The sequence below is a fragment of the Adelges cooleyi genome, unplaced genomic scaffold (genome assembly GCF_023614345.1).
Source record: "Adelges cooleyi isolate 19-005CV unplaced genomic scaffold, UGA_ACOO_1.1 ACOO_flye_CR_arks_rails_tigmint_CR_PRNA_30, whole genome shotgun sequence".
Taxonomy (NCBI): Eukaryota; Metazoa; Arthropoda; class Insecta; order Hemiptera; family Adelgidae; genus Adelges; species Adelges cooleyi.
The window spans coordinates 8,717,395-8,734,581 of NW_026095971.1; the positions used below are offsets into that span (position 1 = coordinate 8,717,395).

Here is a 17,187-nt window from a genome sequence, read left to right on the forward strand (position 1 = left end):
TTAATATATATTTTACTAAATGAAATAATAAGTACCTATCTAAATAAAGATCTGAGTTAAGATATATATAGTAAAATATAAGAACAAGCATAGTTACCTTTACCCAGTGGTGTATTTACAGGGGGTGATTGGGGTGATATATCCCAGAGTCCTAATTTTTATTAATATATTATAAATAATCCATTTTTTAAATAGAGCACTCTTCTTGCTGTCATAGAAGTTTTGGACGAAATGTCACAAGAAAAAGAACATTTCAATTTAAAATTACGTAAATTATTGTATTTTTATTATAAAAAATATAGCAACTTAAATTTTATTAATTTTTTTAATTCTTTCTTTTTCCCAGTAATTGAATTTTTAAAAATGGATACAAAATACATTTTGTCCAAATGGAACTTCAAAATAACTAACAATGTAGATAAACAAACTGTAACCAGTTAAGACTATTTTGCTTAAATAAAAACCATAATTTACATTTTTTGGTCCGGTTAAGCGGGCAAAATATACAGACAATTAGCTTAATTGTGAATACACCACTGCCTTTTCCGAAATTAGTTTTCATATCGTTAAATCAACCATCAAAATAATTTTTTTTTGCCCTTTTTGAGAAATTAAAAAATTGTAAAACGATTACTACGTTCACACTGTATCGCATTTAGAAAAGGCTAGAGGAATAAGTTCGAACTTCCGACTCCTCTAATGCCTCCTGAATAAACCAAAGTTTATTTTAACTTGTTAAACCTCCCTCAAAACTTTGAAGCTGATTACACCACTGCCACCCACTCACTAAATGACAATAATATCACTTATTGAAAAGGACGTACGTAGAAGTGTGTTCTGAAATATGAAATATCCCAACATACAACCAAAAAAACATACATTTTGATTCAGGTATGTACATGGTTTCCAAGTGTATAATTTTAAGTGTCATTTATCAATGCAACACCACTAAATAACGCGTTCCATTTATAATAACGATTTGAACTTTTGACTTACAGATTAAAAGTAATTTATTAAATATTTTACTAAAAAAATGAAAGAATTTAATTATGAGTGTTGATGCCAAATCAAATTAATTTTATTTCTCTTAAGTCAATCAAATCTAATTTTACAACAATTTACCAAATTATAATATTTTAACAACAAATACTGCATTAACAAAAAAGCAATAAGAATGAAAGTAAATAAAATATATAGGTACGTATATAAAAATATGTTAAATGTATTAGACTGGTTCAAAAATTATGTTTTTGTTTTTCACCTCCATAACGAAAAATGTGTGTGGTAAAAGGAAAAAAATTACGGATTTTATTTTGGCTAGTCGCAAAGACATTCTTCATTTTTCATTTACATTGTACTCAATTTATACTATATTTTTTTAAATTATCTTTGCAAATTTTGGTGATATATGGTTCTAACTACCGGCGTTTAAAAGCATATGAAAAAACCTTCAAGATTGATTATAATTTATAACTCTCATTCCAGTTGTGATGAGTAGTTAAGTCGATAAAATCTATGGGATATTGAAAAAAAAATTAATAAATAATTATAATTATTATTATCAATATATTTGTATAATATGAATTTAGGGTAGTTCACAAATTTATTTCGCTTTAGTTATTTTTAGTCAAATTTAACCTCTCTGAATGGGAAATTCCCAACCATTTAGCTACATCGAGTCCATTTAATTAATTTACAATGAAAATAATTGTTGTCGCTTCTTTGGTGGAAGTTGGAACAATGGTGTAAGTGCAAATTTATCTGTTCTTCAGGAAACGTGATTTAAAATTTTAGTGTAATGGTAACCACTAACCATATACACGATGGTAAACGACAAAACTGCTCTCTAGAGGTCAATAATAGATATTATACTTATGCCAGGGTTAAAATGAATTGTTATCGTAATTAAGTCAAAAAGTCAAAAATTTACACTTACACCATTGTTCCATCGGAGAAGCGATATATAAATGTAAATGTAGGTAATATAAATGCCAAATAGTATAACTCGGTTAAAACCATAGACCTATAAAGATATGGACTGCGCCTCCCACACACTCCGCCTATACTGCCGCGTTATAAGCAATGTTAGAAAGAGATAGATAAAGTTGTTAGGTTTCCCATGGAATAAAAATTGAAAAGACATGGAATAATATAAATTAAACCATATTTAGTTATTGTGTTATTCGAAGTTGTAAAGCCAAGGTGGATTAATCCACCTTGTGTAAAGCATTTAAGGATATGTACTTCATTATTTTGTCGGGTATTCAATACTTTCGTATGATGTATTGTTTGAAATAGATATGTATAGTATATTGGTAATAAATACTTAAAAAACATTACAATTTCATTCAGATTTTATCAATGAACATTCTGCTGTTTATTATATTCCATGTCTTTTCAATTTTTATTCCATGGGAAACCTAACAACACTATCTATCTCTTTCTAACAATGTTCATAACGTGGCAGTATAGGCGGGGTGTGTGGGAGGCGCAGTCCATATCTTTAATCTTTATAGGTCTATGCCTTGAACCGAGCCTGTGCCGTGGCATAATAGCGTGGAATAACTATTATTCTATGGCCACGGTTGTAAATAAATGATAACAAATTTTTATCACAGTTGGACACGACATTCTAATAAATAAAATCCAATAATCCTAACTTCTAATAATATTATTAAAAGTTGTAAAATTTAATTTAATTAGTATTTTAAATAATATAATGAAATAAAAGGTTTGAAATTGTTTAGCTTCCAATTAAAATAATAATGGATTGTTCTCTGTTGGTAGGTAAACTGCATTCTCTTATTTAAAAGAATAATTTTACTAATAGTGTGTACAAATATGTTGTTAATTCATCAAATATAATATTGTACTCATATTTTAGGAACCAACATTATATACAATCAAAGGTATGGCTATATTGGATAACGATGGAAATCGCATTTTAGCCAAATACTATGATGGTAATATATTTCCCACGATAAAGGAGCAAAAAGAATTTGAAAAAAATTTGTTTAATCGAACTCATAGAGCAAATGCAGAGATTATCATGTTAGATGGTATTACATGCTTGTACAGAAGTAATGTTGATTTATTTTTTTATGTTATGGGAAGTTCTCATGAAAATGAAGTAAGTATAAATATGAATAGTATTATTAATCACTTAAAACCTTAATGGCATCACTAATAGTTAAAAAAATCTGCTTATGCCAGGGGCGGATAGATAGTTTGGCTTGTAACAGGGAAATATTTTAAGGGGGCTACCAGAATGGGATAAAAAATGTACTCGCTTCACTCCCATTACCTGTTAATAACAGCAGTTAAACTTAAAACTAGAAGATTATGAGAAACTGTAACAATAGCAATATTCATATTGTTCAATATATATATATTTTTTTATTTGTTAACAGTTTTATAAGCCACCTTATCAATGTTTTCATCAGCCTACACTGTCTAACAACCTTTTCTCAATAAATAAATTATAAAACTGCCTAATGAGTCTTGCGTCAAGGTTCTCCTTAAGTATGCGATTTTAAATATTTTAGTTTCAAGTAACCATGCTCACATCATGGTACTTACTTGAGTGATGACTGAAGGAGTAAATTGTAGCATTATATGTAGAGGGCAGGATAGGCATTTGTATACAAGTTATACTTCACCCAGAAATTAAAACACTTATTATATGGTTAAAAAATAACAATAATTTATAATTTTAGTTATACTTACATGGTGAACTTATTTTATTATATTAAAAAAAAAGAGTGGTAACGTGAGAGCTACAGAGATAGACCTAGACCCGGGTCCACAAGAAAAATCCCCCTTTCCCTATGGGCCAATCCGCCCCGGACTAATGCTGTTAATGAGATATTATAACTAATAATAATACAAAAATTGTTTACTGCCCCCCTTGAACATAATATAATGTTTGTTTGTACTATTATTATATACCATGGAGTATTGTAATTATTTAAATATATATGTCAGGCTAAATCTAGAAATACATTTTGGGGGTCAAATTGCGCAGAGTAAAAAAAAATACTTAATCTTAAAAAAAAAAAATCAGTATATTAATAAGTAAAAATGACTTTCGAGGAAGTAATTTTTTGGCATATCTACTATTTTCACTATGGAAGTTAAAAGGCCTATTTTGATATGGCTATTAGAAAATTAGTTAAATTTATTAGAAAAAACTATAATGAAGTAAAAATAGAAACACTTATAAAATATAAGTTAATGTTAATAAGGGTTATTTTATTATTTTTGACCAGTCGCGGGAGCTTCTTACTCTACGTAAGTTTCTTTAAAATATCTTTTATAAAAACCAACGTTTTCTAGCAGCTTTTAAATAAATGTGAAAGAAAATTTTAATTTCTCGGAGGGGCCATGACTCCCCCCCTCTTAGATCCATGTATATTTTCGTACACATAGTATACACGAGAGTCTAGTGACTAGACCTTATGTAAAAAATGGTTTGATGAATTTCAAAAAATCTTAGTATTTTAACCGACTGCAAAAAAATTAAAAAAATCTTTCCATAATTTCTTGGCAAAATTCTGACTTAAACTCGGTCATCAAAGCTCTTACTTTTTTTTATTTAATTAACACAGGCAATAAGACGTTTTAGAATGATTTTGATCTTATCAAGTCACGCTGTTGTGCCCATACTGTGTAGCAACAAACATTACTTATATGTTACCTCTAAATTAAGCCCACTAAATATTTTAAAAATAATTAAGACAAAATACCCTACTATACTAGCAATCATGCCCGTTTATTTAGTCATGAACATAACTCCTGCCTATGCCTATTAAGTACACATGTAACACATTACACAATTAGGCTTAGCCCCGGTCAAAAATAATATAAGTCCTACTCAGATCTTTAGTTTTTTTTTTGAACCAATTAAGGAATAATGCTTAAAAACCTATTCTTTACTAACCCAAGAAATGTTGATGCCCGACAGCTCAAATTAAGATATAAGTCTTGTAAACTGAAAAATAATTTATAAAACTTCATTAGATAATTTTGGCCAGTTTGTTTTTTTGGATAAAGATCTGAAATGTACCCATTTCTCAATATTTAGGTACTAAACTGGTAATATATGTGTCCATTATTCAAAGTTTGGGTATGTTACTATAATGAAGGATTGGGTTATAAAGTACAGTTTTGGAAAAGTATAGAAACAAAATTTGGTTACATTCTTGTATATAACCTGCATACAATGGGGTGGCCAAATTAAATTTTGAATAATCCAGGAAAATAAATTCCAACTTGACTTGACTACCAATTATCTTATTAGTTATTTTATCTTATTGTTTATATATTATATTATAAAAATCATCTTATTATATTACAACTATCTTACTCTATCATCGAATTTTGATTGAAACATCAATAATAAATATTATTGGTTCAACTATAAACAGATATTTACACAAAGAATATAAAAAACTCGTGTTGCTCCAATATTCAAGAAAAATAATGAAAGTATTAAAATTTATACTACTTAAGTATAAGTAAGTTTTTTCAGGGAAATGGTCAAACCCGATAACAACACCATTCTTCAGACATGAATTTCTAAATTCATGTCTAGTAACGTCCCGAAAATCTGGGGTGAATGGCCACCCTAGCATACTAAAACATATTGAAGCTGTTAGCTGAAATTATTAATATTAATTAATTTAAGTAGTTATTAACCATATGTGTATTAAAATAGGACAACTTAGGGGCATAGTGTGGCACGCATTATTCAGGCGATACTTGGCACTTGTAGTTAAGCGCATCTGTCATTGCTTGACCCTAATCTATAACTACCCAAGATTCTTAGTAGTGGTCCATGCCATGTCCATCCCCTACTGCACGCGTCCAACGTAAATAACCCAAAATAAAGGAGCTGAAATACCTACCACTAAAGCCAATGCCAAAAGTTGCCAAGGTTGTACACAAATAAAAAAATATTTGAAAAATCTAAGCAAAAATTACTTAACCCATATTATGTTTAATTTTTTTATTTAGTCTCGTGCGTTATAAATAAATATATATATATGATGTAAAACTTATATTTGTTATGGTTTCTAAAATTGTTTTTATTTTTATATTTAGTTGCTCTTAATGAGTGTGCTACAGTGTATGTATGACTCAATCAGTCAAATCCTTAGAAAAAATGTTGAGAAGCGTGTAGTACTTGACAACTTGGATGTTGTTATGTTGGCATTAGACGAAATATGTGACAATGGGTAAAATGGATGATATTTTATTTAAATTATTTAAACAATTATAAATATTTATCTTTAATTAGTATCATTTTGGAAGCTGATTCTGGAGCTGTGGTTCAAAGAGTTGCATTACGAGCTGATGACATTCCAATTGGAGAGCAAACAGTTGCTCAAGTAAGTAATATGGTTAATTTAAATGTTATTTATAGTAACTCTTTAATAATTATTGATTATTGAATCATTTTTTTAAGGTGTTCCAATCAGCAAAAGAGCAATTAAAATGGTCATTATTAAAATAGTACTTGAATTATTCAAGTTTTTTTGGATATAAAATAACAATAAATACACTACTACTATAATTGTTGTTTAAATTACATTATAATTATAATTTTATATGCATTATAAAGATGATTAATAAATATATTATATGCATTAATAATTACTGTTTTTGGGAAAATTGCAATTTTGCTTCTAACCAATTGGCAAATTGTAATAGTCGTACATCAGAAAAATTTGGTGCCATTATTTGTATACTGATTGGCATCTGGTCAGATGATAATTTAACTGGTATTGTAATTGCTGGACATCCTTCAAAAAATAAAAATTTATGTTTAAGGTAAACTAATTGTTAGTATTAAAATGTTACAATATAATATATTGTTTTATCTATTTCTATGTTTAATTTATACAATTATATTTACACTACTAAAAATTAGGTTTAAATAGATTATAATCACATATTATTATTTTTGTACATTTTTTAATCCTAACGATGAAAAATATAAAAATTTATCAAGAGTAATATATTTATCAAAAGTAATATAGTCTCACCAGACATATTTGCTGGTTGTGTACAGTAATCTTGGGTAGCACATTGAGTTCGGTTGTCTAAAGACTTAAAGTCTTTTAATAATGGAGCTGTAGTTAACGTAGTTGGTGTGACCAAAAAATTGTATCCGTTTTGCCAAACTTTATTAAAATCATTAGCTATTAATCGCCGAACTTTTAATGACTGTTCATAATATTTCTCATAATTTCTAAAAATAAAAATATGTGAAAATAGTGTTTTTAATTAAATTAATGTAATTTATATATATTTTTTTTAATGTAATATTTACCGTTTTAAAAGAAAATAGTTCCCACTCAAAATTCGAGATCTAACTACTTCCCCTAAACTGTCGAACCGGTTCGTTGCTATCAAAGACTGAAATGTTTCATGTTCACACGATGATCGATATCCATACAACAGCCCAGTGTATCGAGCCATGTTACTGGCAACTTCACATGCATTCAAAACTGAATAAGTAGCTACTGAAGCACTAGTATGAGGCATAGAGACCTAAAAAATTAATTATTTTTTGTTAAACAACTTATTTAGTTTTTATATAAAGCATTGTATGGCTTTATATACCCTGACCGCAAAGCGAACATGCTGGTTTTACGTGTTAGACTGGAGGACTTAGCAGCCTTCTAGGATGTAAAGAAAACTTAGCAAGTATATAAAAAAATAAGGATTTATTATGATCATGATTCACTTTTAAATAAAGCTATAATTTGTTTAGTTTATCACTATTTGATCTTTATAATGAAAGGTCAAACATAAAATGAGATCTACAAGTTATGTGTCGATGTTAATATTATTATCATTTATTTATTAACAATACAATTTCATTATATTGTTGGCTAATGACTTGAGAGATTGTTTTTAAAAACTGGAAAAATAACAAACGTATTTTAATTTTTATTATTTAACTTATTTTATAAGTCATAAGCAAGTAATAAATTGTTTCAAGTTGGGCACTTACACATATAATACTGACTAGCAGAAATCTAGGTAAGAAGAGTCGTCAATATAACTAAATAATTGGTTCAATTTCCTAACCAACCAACCACAGCAATCGTGCAAGAAGAATAGGCCGATGTAAGAAAAATTAATTCTAAAAACAAGCTCTGCTACAAGCAGTAAATTGCTTAAAAAATTGTAAGAGGCCTCAATTGCCTTGGTTTAGAATGAATAGATAAGTACTAGTAATTTAAAGAAAAATGAGAAATTATACAGTTCATAAGGAATTGGCCTTATACTGAAATATGTATGCAGAATAAATTGTAAAATATTAGGAAAATTAATTACAAATTAAATATTACTTTTTTTTAGGCACGGTCTTTTAAACTTAATATGCTGAATGCCAGAGAGACTATAATAATACCAAGATGAATGTGGTAGTTAAAGGAATATATTTATAGTTTATACCATAGTAAAACTTATTGAATATTTTTCAATTTTGAAATCTTTAGATTTACTGATATTTATACTTTTATTGAGCTATAAAGGTAGACAAAAGAAACATACATTTTTTTATCTTTGTTCCCTATTTCTAACTATGTCATAATATGTACTAAGTTATTATAATAAATGAATATATTAACCTTTTGAACAATAGCTTTAGAATTATCAATAACGCTTGCTACATAATTCCAAGTATCTTTAACTTCTTCTGAAAGACTATCACAATTATACTCCTCAGGTATAGCAATGCGATAATTTTCTATTAAAGTAGTGTTATAAAATTCATCGGTATCCAAGCAAACATCTATACAAGTAGAATCATACGCTTTTGCTCTAACAATAACACTTAGTATCTTAAATATGTCATCAACGGTTTTTGCTATAATTCCAGGACAATCCATTGAATTTACTAAAGGTATTAGGCCATGTCGTGAGATTAAGCCATAACTAGGTTTATAGCCAACTATTCCACAGTATGAAGCAGGATTTCTGATTGAGCCGCCGGTGTCTGAACCTAAAGCTCTAGATTTTTATGTTAATATCATGTACAATAATTTCATAAGGAAAAAATATTTACATTTCACACATTCCAGAGGCTACTGCAACACAACTTCCACCAGAACTGCCACCGGCTATATGCCATTTATTTGGCTTAGAACACCAAACATTTTTAGTTGGCCCAAATGCAGAATCTACAGTTCCAGAACTATTAAAACTATTGGTATAATATCAAATGAAATAAAGCACTAACTAACCCCATTGCAAATTCATCCATGTTGGTTTTTCCAACAATTACGGCTCCTGCGGATTTCAAACAATCCACAACTGCTGCATCATAAGTAGGGACAAAATTTTGTAATGTTTTTGATGCACAGGTTGTAGGCATGTTTCGAGTACAAAAGTTGTCTTTAACAGCTATAGGAATACCTTCCAGTATTCTTGATGTACCTACAAATTGTAAAGTGCTAAGTACATGGTAAGTTCAAACATTAAAAAGATGCTTTTACATTCTACGAAAACCAAATTACCATTCAATATGTTTTGTTGGCACTTTTCAGCTTCCTTAATACCATTTTTATTAATATATATAAATGCATTGAGGCCAGACTTGTTGTCTATAGCGTTTAGGGTTTTAATATAAAGATCAACAGCCGATAAGGTTTGTTCTTGAAACCGTTTTTTTAAGGCCGATATCATTATACTAAAAATTATTTGAAATATGTTCTGTATTTAATACAAAATACCAAAGCTTGTATTTTTGTAACAACGATAAAATTTTTTTTAGAAATGTTAGTATTAAAATTTAAAATGTAACTACTTTATAGCATAATGAATTATGTCTTAAAACTTTAGGGATTAGGATTGATAGTTGATATTTGATAACAGCGCGCACGCATAACAGTCATAAAAATGTATAACCACATGTAATGATAAATGGAAATAGGAATATTTTACATTACATATATATTATATTATGATGAGACAGTTTCAAGAATTCAGCTGTTCTGCTCTTTTTTATAGTTTGGGCCACTGGCCACAGCAAGATGTTGAGCATATACAAGTACACTTCTTTTTATAAGATCTTCTGTACAATCTATTTTATAGATTTTGAAGAAGATATATTTTTTATCTTGTTCTCAAGTAAAGTACCTTTCAGGTACGATTCTATCCTCTAAGACTTTCTACACAGAAAAATAGGTCAAATGATTAAAGAGATATTGCGAGTTCACAGCCATGCAAGTTAAGAACAATTCTTTTTTGTTTTTAGAAAGTCCAGTTAGCTCATACTCAATTTTTTACTCAATATTTATCTTAAAAATAATGTTTTAATATATTCTCAATATGCTAAAATATCACAAATTTGTATACTATTTTTCATATACATGCTTCATGTTAGTCAAAGTATAGTTTTGGTAAGGATTAAAATTTCGTTTTAAATATAGTTGTAGACAAGAATAAATAAGTATCTATTATTTAAAAAGACACGGGTTAACCAGTAGAAACATAATAAATAAAAACTGCAACATAAAAAAATATGAAAATTGTAATACTACAATTAAGATGTCCTTTTATTTAATATTTTTGCGTCAAAATTCACAATAAATAACAATAAATTGTTCCAGTTCCAAAGTACAAAAATAATAATAAAAAAAAACATTAGTTAAGAAATAATATATTTTGTTGATCTAAAATGGAAAAAACCGGCCATGACTAGAGAGACGGGTATATATTAGAAAATTAGGTCATTATTACAAGTTCAAAAAATAAAATTTTGGGGAATACAGGAAGATTATTTTAACCAGTAGAAAATTAAAAGATATAAAACAATTGGATAATATGCATGAATAGCATGGGATGTTAACTGTGTTCATACATTTAATATTCAACAAGTTCAAACATTTATCTAATTTTTTTTCAATAAGAACTGCAATAAAATAACGCAATTATTACATAAATTATAAAATACAACTTAACTATGTATTCATATGTTTAATTTATAACTATTGTATGTAGGCTTAAAAATTCTAATAATTTACTTCAGAGGTTTTTAATAGATTAATTTGAACGCCTTAGATATATATTTTTTTCACCACCAGCAATATATATTCTAAAGCAAATTAGGTTACATTATTTTCTTTTAAATTGCGAGTGCTAATAAATTATAGTAAATTAAAGTGCAACAATAATACAAATAATATTAATGATAATAATATTAATGTTAGGATAAAATAATAAATTAATAAGTGTAAAGATAAAAGCGTCGAAGAAAAACATAGTTTAAATAACAAATAACACTTAAAAATTATCATCATTAGACAAATTAATAACCTAGAAATAATAGAAAATATACATACAAATTAATTTGTTGTTCAAATTTATGGCATCAGCACAAAAACAGTACACGACTCAAAATAATCCCATAACAACTAGGATCATTTAAAATGTTTAAATAATAAAACATTATTTAATAAAAAAAAAAAAATTATTTAATATTCATAAACATTTTTCTATAGATAATTAATAACGACCTTGATTATTACCTCCATAATACTTATTAAATTTCTCACAATATTCTCCTGTATGTGTATACTAAATCTGTTAGATTTTGAAATCCAGCGCCATCGTCGTGGCGCAAGCTAAGCATAAATAAACAAAATTTGGTTTCATAGAAATCAATTTGATGTGTTTAATACAGTTAAAAATGGAAGATGTTAAGTAAGAATAGAGATCAAATTACCAAATTGAAAATTACATTTCCAGTGGTTAATTTTATAAAGAAATAAATAGACTAAATTATAGTGGTTAGTTAAGTAATAAAAACAATAACATAAAACATAGATTTTGTTCCATTTTATAAGTCATTAAATGAAATATGAAATGTTATTGTAGATAATATTAATATGAACTTATTTTATAAGTATCAATAAATACTGTTACACACGAATTTGACTCTGAAGTTATAATGTTGAGAACATAAGCAATACATGCTCAAAAAAGTTATCTGTCAAAAATAATTTGGTATTAAAGATCAGTTGAAGAATATTTAAAAGACAAATGACAACATATTAATAAATTCCATCAAATATAGAAAATAGCATTTGAAATATTCTTTATAACTATACAGGGTGATTTGTAGGCTAGATCTCTTTTTTAAAATTATTGCTACTAAGTGCAAATTCTTAATTCAATTTAGAATTATTATGATTTTTCAAGCGAACAAAAAATATTTGTGATTTCATTAATAAAATCAAAAAAATTTAACATTACATATAATACATCAGTACTTTGAAACACAGCCTAATAAATCACCCTGTATAAATTGTTTAAAAATATCATTAATATAATAATACATTTATTTTGCTAATTAGTAATACAAAAATATTGCTTCTACATCACTAACTTTAAATATTTAAAAAATAAAATAAAAACTCAACATTAATTGACTCCTTAAAGCCTAGCCTCAACATTAGACTTAAAAAATCCTTTTTCTGTTTTACATTCTCTAATTGTAACTGTATTTAAATTTACCGTTACATCTGTAATAAATACATTATCAACAACAGGGTTACGTGCAAGCCAATACTCAGGCCCGGGGTTAGCTAATATTGTCTTATACTGTATACGATGAGTAGGTGTTTCCGCAATAGAAGCTGTGTCCAATACCTGATGTTGGCCACCAGCACCTTGTGTTACAGCTGTTGCGGCATCTTCTTGAGGTCTTGCCGGTTCACCAGAAGTTCGAGAACTTATAGGTGCAGCTGCAGCTAAGGTGTCTCTAGATTTAACATTGGTTGGAGTACTCTGAAGTATTGCTGTCAACGTTAGATGTTGATTATCTGAAGGTGAAGAAGTATGACTGGGCAAAACAGTAGGAAGTGCATGATCAGACGATTTTCTTTTAGGAGTTCTTCCACCGTCTTGAGTAGATTGTATTAAAGATGTATTAGAATTTTGAATACTTGAAGGTGACTGCTGCAATTTGGGCATTTTAGGTTCAGATATAGGAGGACTTGTTGTTATAGTAACACCGACTTTGCCAGATTCTTTGGACAAAACTTCTGCTTTGCGTTTAACCTTATGTGGTTTTGGTAAAGGCGAAGGTGACTTGGAAGACTGTTTGGGAGTTGATGGAACAGATAAATTACAAATAGGCTTTGCAGACAACTGTAATTTTTCTTCTCCTTCTTTTTCAATACCATTAAGTTCTTCAGGTGGTATCTTCTTATCTTCATTTACTTTTTCCGGCTTCACCACATCTATTATTACTTTAACTGCAGCATTTAACTTCGGCATTTCTGCTGTTGAATCATCATCTAGAGTTAAAAAATTAAAACATGTATGTATGTATATATGTGTGTGTGTGTGTGTGTGTAAACACAAAGTCTATGCAATCATTCATTTAACTATAGATTAGAACTATTTTGTTAATAAGACAACTAAATTTTTAGATTTTATTACGATTAATCTGTTATAAAACGATACATTTACGTTAGAAGAAATATTAATAAAGGGTTGTTTTGTATCTATGATCTATATTGTTTAGCATAAAAATGACTGTTATCATATTAGGAGAATTTAAAATGCATTAAGTAATTTGTGCAATAAAAAACAGTCTTAATTATAATTTATGACGTATTACTATAACTTATTTGGCCTGACACTAATATTAGGCATCTTCTCATTGAGTAACAGGTTTTTAATAAAACTAAAAAAATAAATTGGCAAGCAATTATAATGGCTAGTCAAAAAAAAATTCACATACAATAACAATTAACTTAAAATATAACATACTTGGTTTATTTTCTTCAATTTCATCATCTTGTCTAGGCAATAACGGAGCATTATTGGTAGACTCAGGCAACATTTCAGATTCATCTTGGCTAGTATAATCGGCATCTGCATTTTCATCTTCATAATCACTTCTAGCAGGTTCAGCAGTTGGTGTTTCAATAAGTGACTAGAAAATATATTTTTAAGTTTTTAGTATATATTTGTATACCAACATAAGGAGTTCTAAAACACTGAGCCAAAACAAATTTTAATACATTACATTTTGTGTTTTTCTTTTAGGTCCACGTTTATGAGGGTTATTTTCAGTACGAGTTTGGCTAGAAAAAATATATTATTATTTACCAAATAATTATTATAAATAGCCAAAAAAGTGTTATACTTAACAACATGATACTTTCATTAACCCTTTTGTTACTGATATCCTTGTACGAGGAATTAACTTTAAAAATCGAATAAAATATTAACAACGTACTATCATTATCAAAAATGTCTTTAAACACAAGTTCTAGTTTAAATTAATGATAAAAAAAATCGACACAGCTATATTGATAATCAATCAGTCCGATACATAAAAAAAAAAAATTCCAGGAACGAAAGGGTTAAACAAAAACTTTGGCACATCAAATTAATATTTCTGAATTAGTATTTATATCAAAATAAATTATTTTTTAAATTTATTCATACAAATTAAGTTAAAAACTAAAGTTGAAAAAAATTGAATAGGAAAAATTAAAGAAAAGTATATAATATACTTCATATACACTTCGTTGTGTGAGAGAGTATAACTGCACAAAAATGAAAATGCATTACTCTCATATACGCTAGCACAGCCAGGAGTAATGGTTTCTGCGCAAGTATGCTCTTTTGTGATACAGAGTTTATTAGCAAATCATTAATTATTATTTTAAATATCTAAATAATATAAATAGGTATGCCAGTTAAGTATAAAATTAAGTATCTCATAGTCACTTAACATACAATAGATAATTGTCTTACCTTTGTTCAAAAATGTCAATGAGCCTTGTATCAATTATGTTTTCTTCTGGTTCCCAGGTGTTATGCCTAAAAATGAAGTTAAAAATTATATAATATATTCATCCCATATTATATGGTCGTAAAACAAATATTGCTTAACATACTTAGGTCCCCAGCCTTTCCACTTTACATGATATTCAACTCTGCCCTAAAATTAAAAACATAAAATACATATTAATTATTTAATTTAAAAAATATTATACATTACAGTTACAACCTACAAGTTTTTTTAAACAATTTATTCAAAGTTTTAAAACTAATGAAAACACAAAATGCATATGAGCATAATGCGTTTTGGTTTCTGTGTTGACGTATTCTTGCTGGACTGACTACATTGCATTTTGTAACTTAAATTCATTAAATCAAATAAAATGAGACTTGAATAATAACCTAAGGTTTTAGCAATTGTTAAACAACATTTTTACATACAATCATAATTATTACTAAAAGAAGACAATATGCAGAAAGTTAAAAATTTGGAAGTCGTCTGATTGAAAAAATGTTATAGATTCTGAAGGCTTGGTGTTTGAGTCCTGAACGTTAGTTTTTTTTACAAGGCAGGGTCGTTAGCTCTGCGCTTAACCTCCAATTTGGAGGGCCAGTCTACTCCAACCAATTAAGGTCAGAGTAGAGAGAACTGGACCAGCTAATTAAAGCAAGTCCAGTTCATAGCTCGGGGCCCCGGGTTCGCCATACCCGTCACGCTAGATTAGCGTTCCCCTGGAGGGGTGTTTGACGGGATGGTCCTAGCGGCCGTTTGCCCGAAGAAGAAGAATAGATTCTGAAGGAAAATGTATTGTAACGGTCCTATGGTATTTAATAAAACTTTTGAATATGTGTTAGTGATAAAGTACAACTAAACTTCATTAAGTTAGAAGATAAGTATGGGAAGTTACTCCTAGTGGGGATAATGGTGTAGTTAAATCAAATGACGGCACATTAAGTTTTGTTATACCACAAGAAATTCTTGCACTGTGCTGAGAATCGAACCAATATTGAGATATTGATTAGTTTTTGACAATTTTTTTGTTTAGTTTGCAACGGGCATTATACATAATACCCACTATGAAGGTAGAAAATCTTAACTAGGTACATTTAAGTGTTGGATTATCGAAAATTCGATTCCTAACTGTCAAAAATAAAAAGTAGAAGTCGACACTTGTTTGATGGCACAACAACGAATATTTTTTATTTTTTTATTTTCACTTTACCTTTCTAACTCGTTTTTTCATTAATTTTTCGGCTGCGTAGACACGGTCGCCCATTTCCAATTTCTAACTTTGTAATTCAAATATAACTAATAAATAACAGTTGCTGGTGAAAGACTAGTTAAAACAACGAAAATCGCGGTCCCGGCTTTGGCGGCAATCACAAACGGTAAAGATAACTGATCACAAACAACAAATTACTCGCCACTTCAGCGTATCGTCCATCGCAATTTCGTGTACAAACTACAAACAAGTGTAAAAAATAATAAATATACGATATTACACCTTTATTAACAACAACATGTAAACACAACAAATATTTACGTCGAACGCACACGCACGCGAATCACAACGTATAATCTAGTGTGACCAACCGTATCAAGTACCGCTGTCTCCGCGCGTGCAGTGCAGTGTCTACGACCATACGATATAAATTGTTTTTTAAAGACGGTTTAATTAACTCAGTCACACACTATCGATAAACTCTTGCCGAGTTTTTGTGTGAAAACGATTGTATACATTTTTTATTATTTTATTTGTAAATCGTAACATGTTCGTCATTGTCAGTGGAGTACGCGAATCGAAAAAATCCAAAGCGGCAGATCCTAGTAAGGATTCACCGACGGCCGTTGATCGTTCAAACTGTAATCAAGTATTAAGTACGACAGTCACTATAATATGTACGTGCTTGACGGTAGGGCGGGGGTAAAAAAGAAATTAGTTTGCGCAATACTTAAGTATTTTTTTTTTTAAATTATTGTGCTTAAAATAATCAACGACAAGTTTCGTGGCTCACGCCGGATTCACAACTGCCGGTGTTCTGAAATCTCTCGAACGCGATTACCAGAGACCAACCAGAGCAGATGTACAACGTGTTTGCATGTATTCACGGGAAATGTGAATCGCTCGAATAAGAATTCTTGTTTTTTCGGCTATCCGATTATTATGTATATATACTGCTTTGGCGGGACGGGTGTAGAGTAAATAGGTAGGCAGATGAAACTGGCGGCATTATCAACTCCGTCGTCATTGTGTGGCGCGGACACTTCTATATACGCTACACGCGTTGGACGTAGCCCGCGTAGCTACCGCGACAACCCATTTCAAAGGGCACGTTCTACGCGCTACGGTCGTTGTCGGACCATAAGAC

General features: G+C 29.1%; 3 protein-coding genes across 4 annotated transcripts; 1 reads left to right on the top strand and 2 right to left on the bottom strand.

Annotated features, from left to right (window-relative positions):
- The first annotated feature begins 2,606 nt into the window (after positions 1-2,606).
- Positions 2,607-6,958, top strand: LOC126839228 (coatomer subunit zeta-1). The gene is made up of 5 exons (XM_050574385.1): positions 2,607-2,783; positions 2,885-3,130; positions 6,103-6,236; positions 6,299-6,389; positions 6,467-6,958. Exons 1-5 carry the CDS (start codon positions 2,766-2,768, stop codon positions 6,512-6,514), a joined length of 537 nt encoding a protein of 178 aa, XP_050430342.1. The 5' UTR covers positions 2,607-2,765; the 3' UTR covers positions 6,515-6,958.
- On the bottom strand, positions 6,554-9,851 carry LOC126839213 (glutamyl-tRNA(Gln) amidotransferase subunit A, mitochondrial). 2 transcript variants are annotated; one of them, XM_050574359.1, is made up of 7 exons: positions 9,510-9,851; positions 9,258-9,450; positions 9,080-9,208; positions 8,643-9,024; positions 7,334-7,554; positions 7,047-7,252; positions 6,554-6,803 (listed from the first exon to the last, which is right to left on the bottom strand). In XM_050574359.1, the coding sequence occupies exons 1-7, from the start codon at positions 9,697-9,699 to the stop codon at positions 6,655-6,657; spliced, it is 1,470 nt and encodes a 489-aa protein (XP_050430316.1). In that variant the 5' UTR covers positions 9,700-9,851; the 3' UTR covers positions 6,554-6,654. The 2 variants fall into 2 exon arrangements, with proteins under 2 accessions (XP_050430316.1, XP_050430317.1); XM_050574360.1 differs by having other exon boundaries at positions 6,557-6,803; positions 9,531-9,851.
- A 760-nt stretch (positions 9,852-10,611) lies between these two features.
- LOC126837944 (polycomb group protein Pc) lies at positions 10,612-16,375 on the bottom strand. Its single transcript, XM_050571965.1, has 6 exons — positions 16,041-16,375; positions 14,934-14,977; positions 14,791-14,856; positions 14,054-14,111; positions 13,795-13,960; positions 10,612-13,316 (listed from the first exon to the last, which is right to left on the bottom strand). The coding sequence occupies exons 1-6, from the start codon at positions 16,092-16,094 to the stop codon at positions 12,451-12,453; spliced, it is 1,254 nt and encodes a 417-aa protein (XP_050427922.1). The 5' UTR covers positions 16,095-16,375; the 3' UTR covers positions 10,612-12,450.
- Between the last annotated feature and the right edge of the window lie 812 nt (positions 16,376-17,187).

Coding starts and splice junctions, on each gene's coding strand:
- LOC126839213 (XM_050574359.1), bottom strand. CDS start 9,699: ATGATATCGGCCTTAAAAAAACGGTTTCAAGAACAAACCTTATCGGCT. Junction 9,451..9,509: donor TAATTTGGTTTTCGTAGAAT/GTAAAAGCATCT, acceptor TACAATTTGTAG/GTACATCAAGAATACTGGAA. Junction 9,209..9,257: donor ATGGATGAATTTGCAATGGG/GTTAGTTAGTGC, acceptor TAGTTTTAATAG/TTCTGGAACTGTAGATTCTG.
- LOC126837944 (XM_050571965.1), bottom strand. CDS start 16,094: ATGGGCGACCGTGTCTACGCAGCCGAAAAATTAATGAAAAAACGAGTT. Junction 14,112..14,790: donor ATTGACATTTTTGAACAAAG/GTAAGACAATTA, acceptor TATTTTTTCTAG/CCAAACTCGTACTGAAAATA. Junction 13,317..13,794: donor AATTGAAGAAAATAAACCAA/GTATGTTATATT, acceptor TTTTAACTCTAG/ATGATGATTCAACAGCAGAA.
- LOC126839228 (XM_050574385.1), top strand. Junction 3,131..6,102: donor GAAGTTCTCATGAAAATGAA/GTAAGTATAAAT, acceptor TTTTATATTTAG/TTGCTCTTAATGAGTGTGCT. Junction 6,237..6,298: donor GACGAAATATGTGACAATGG/GTAAAATGGATG, acceptor ATCTTTAATTAG/TATCATTTTGGAAGCTGATT.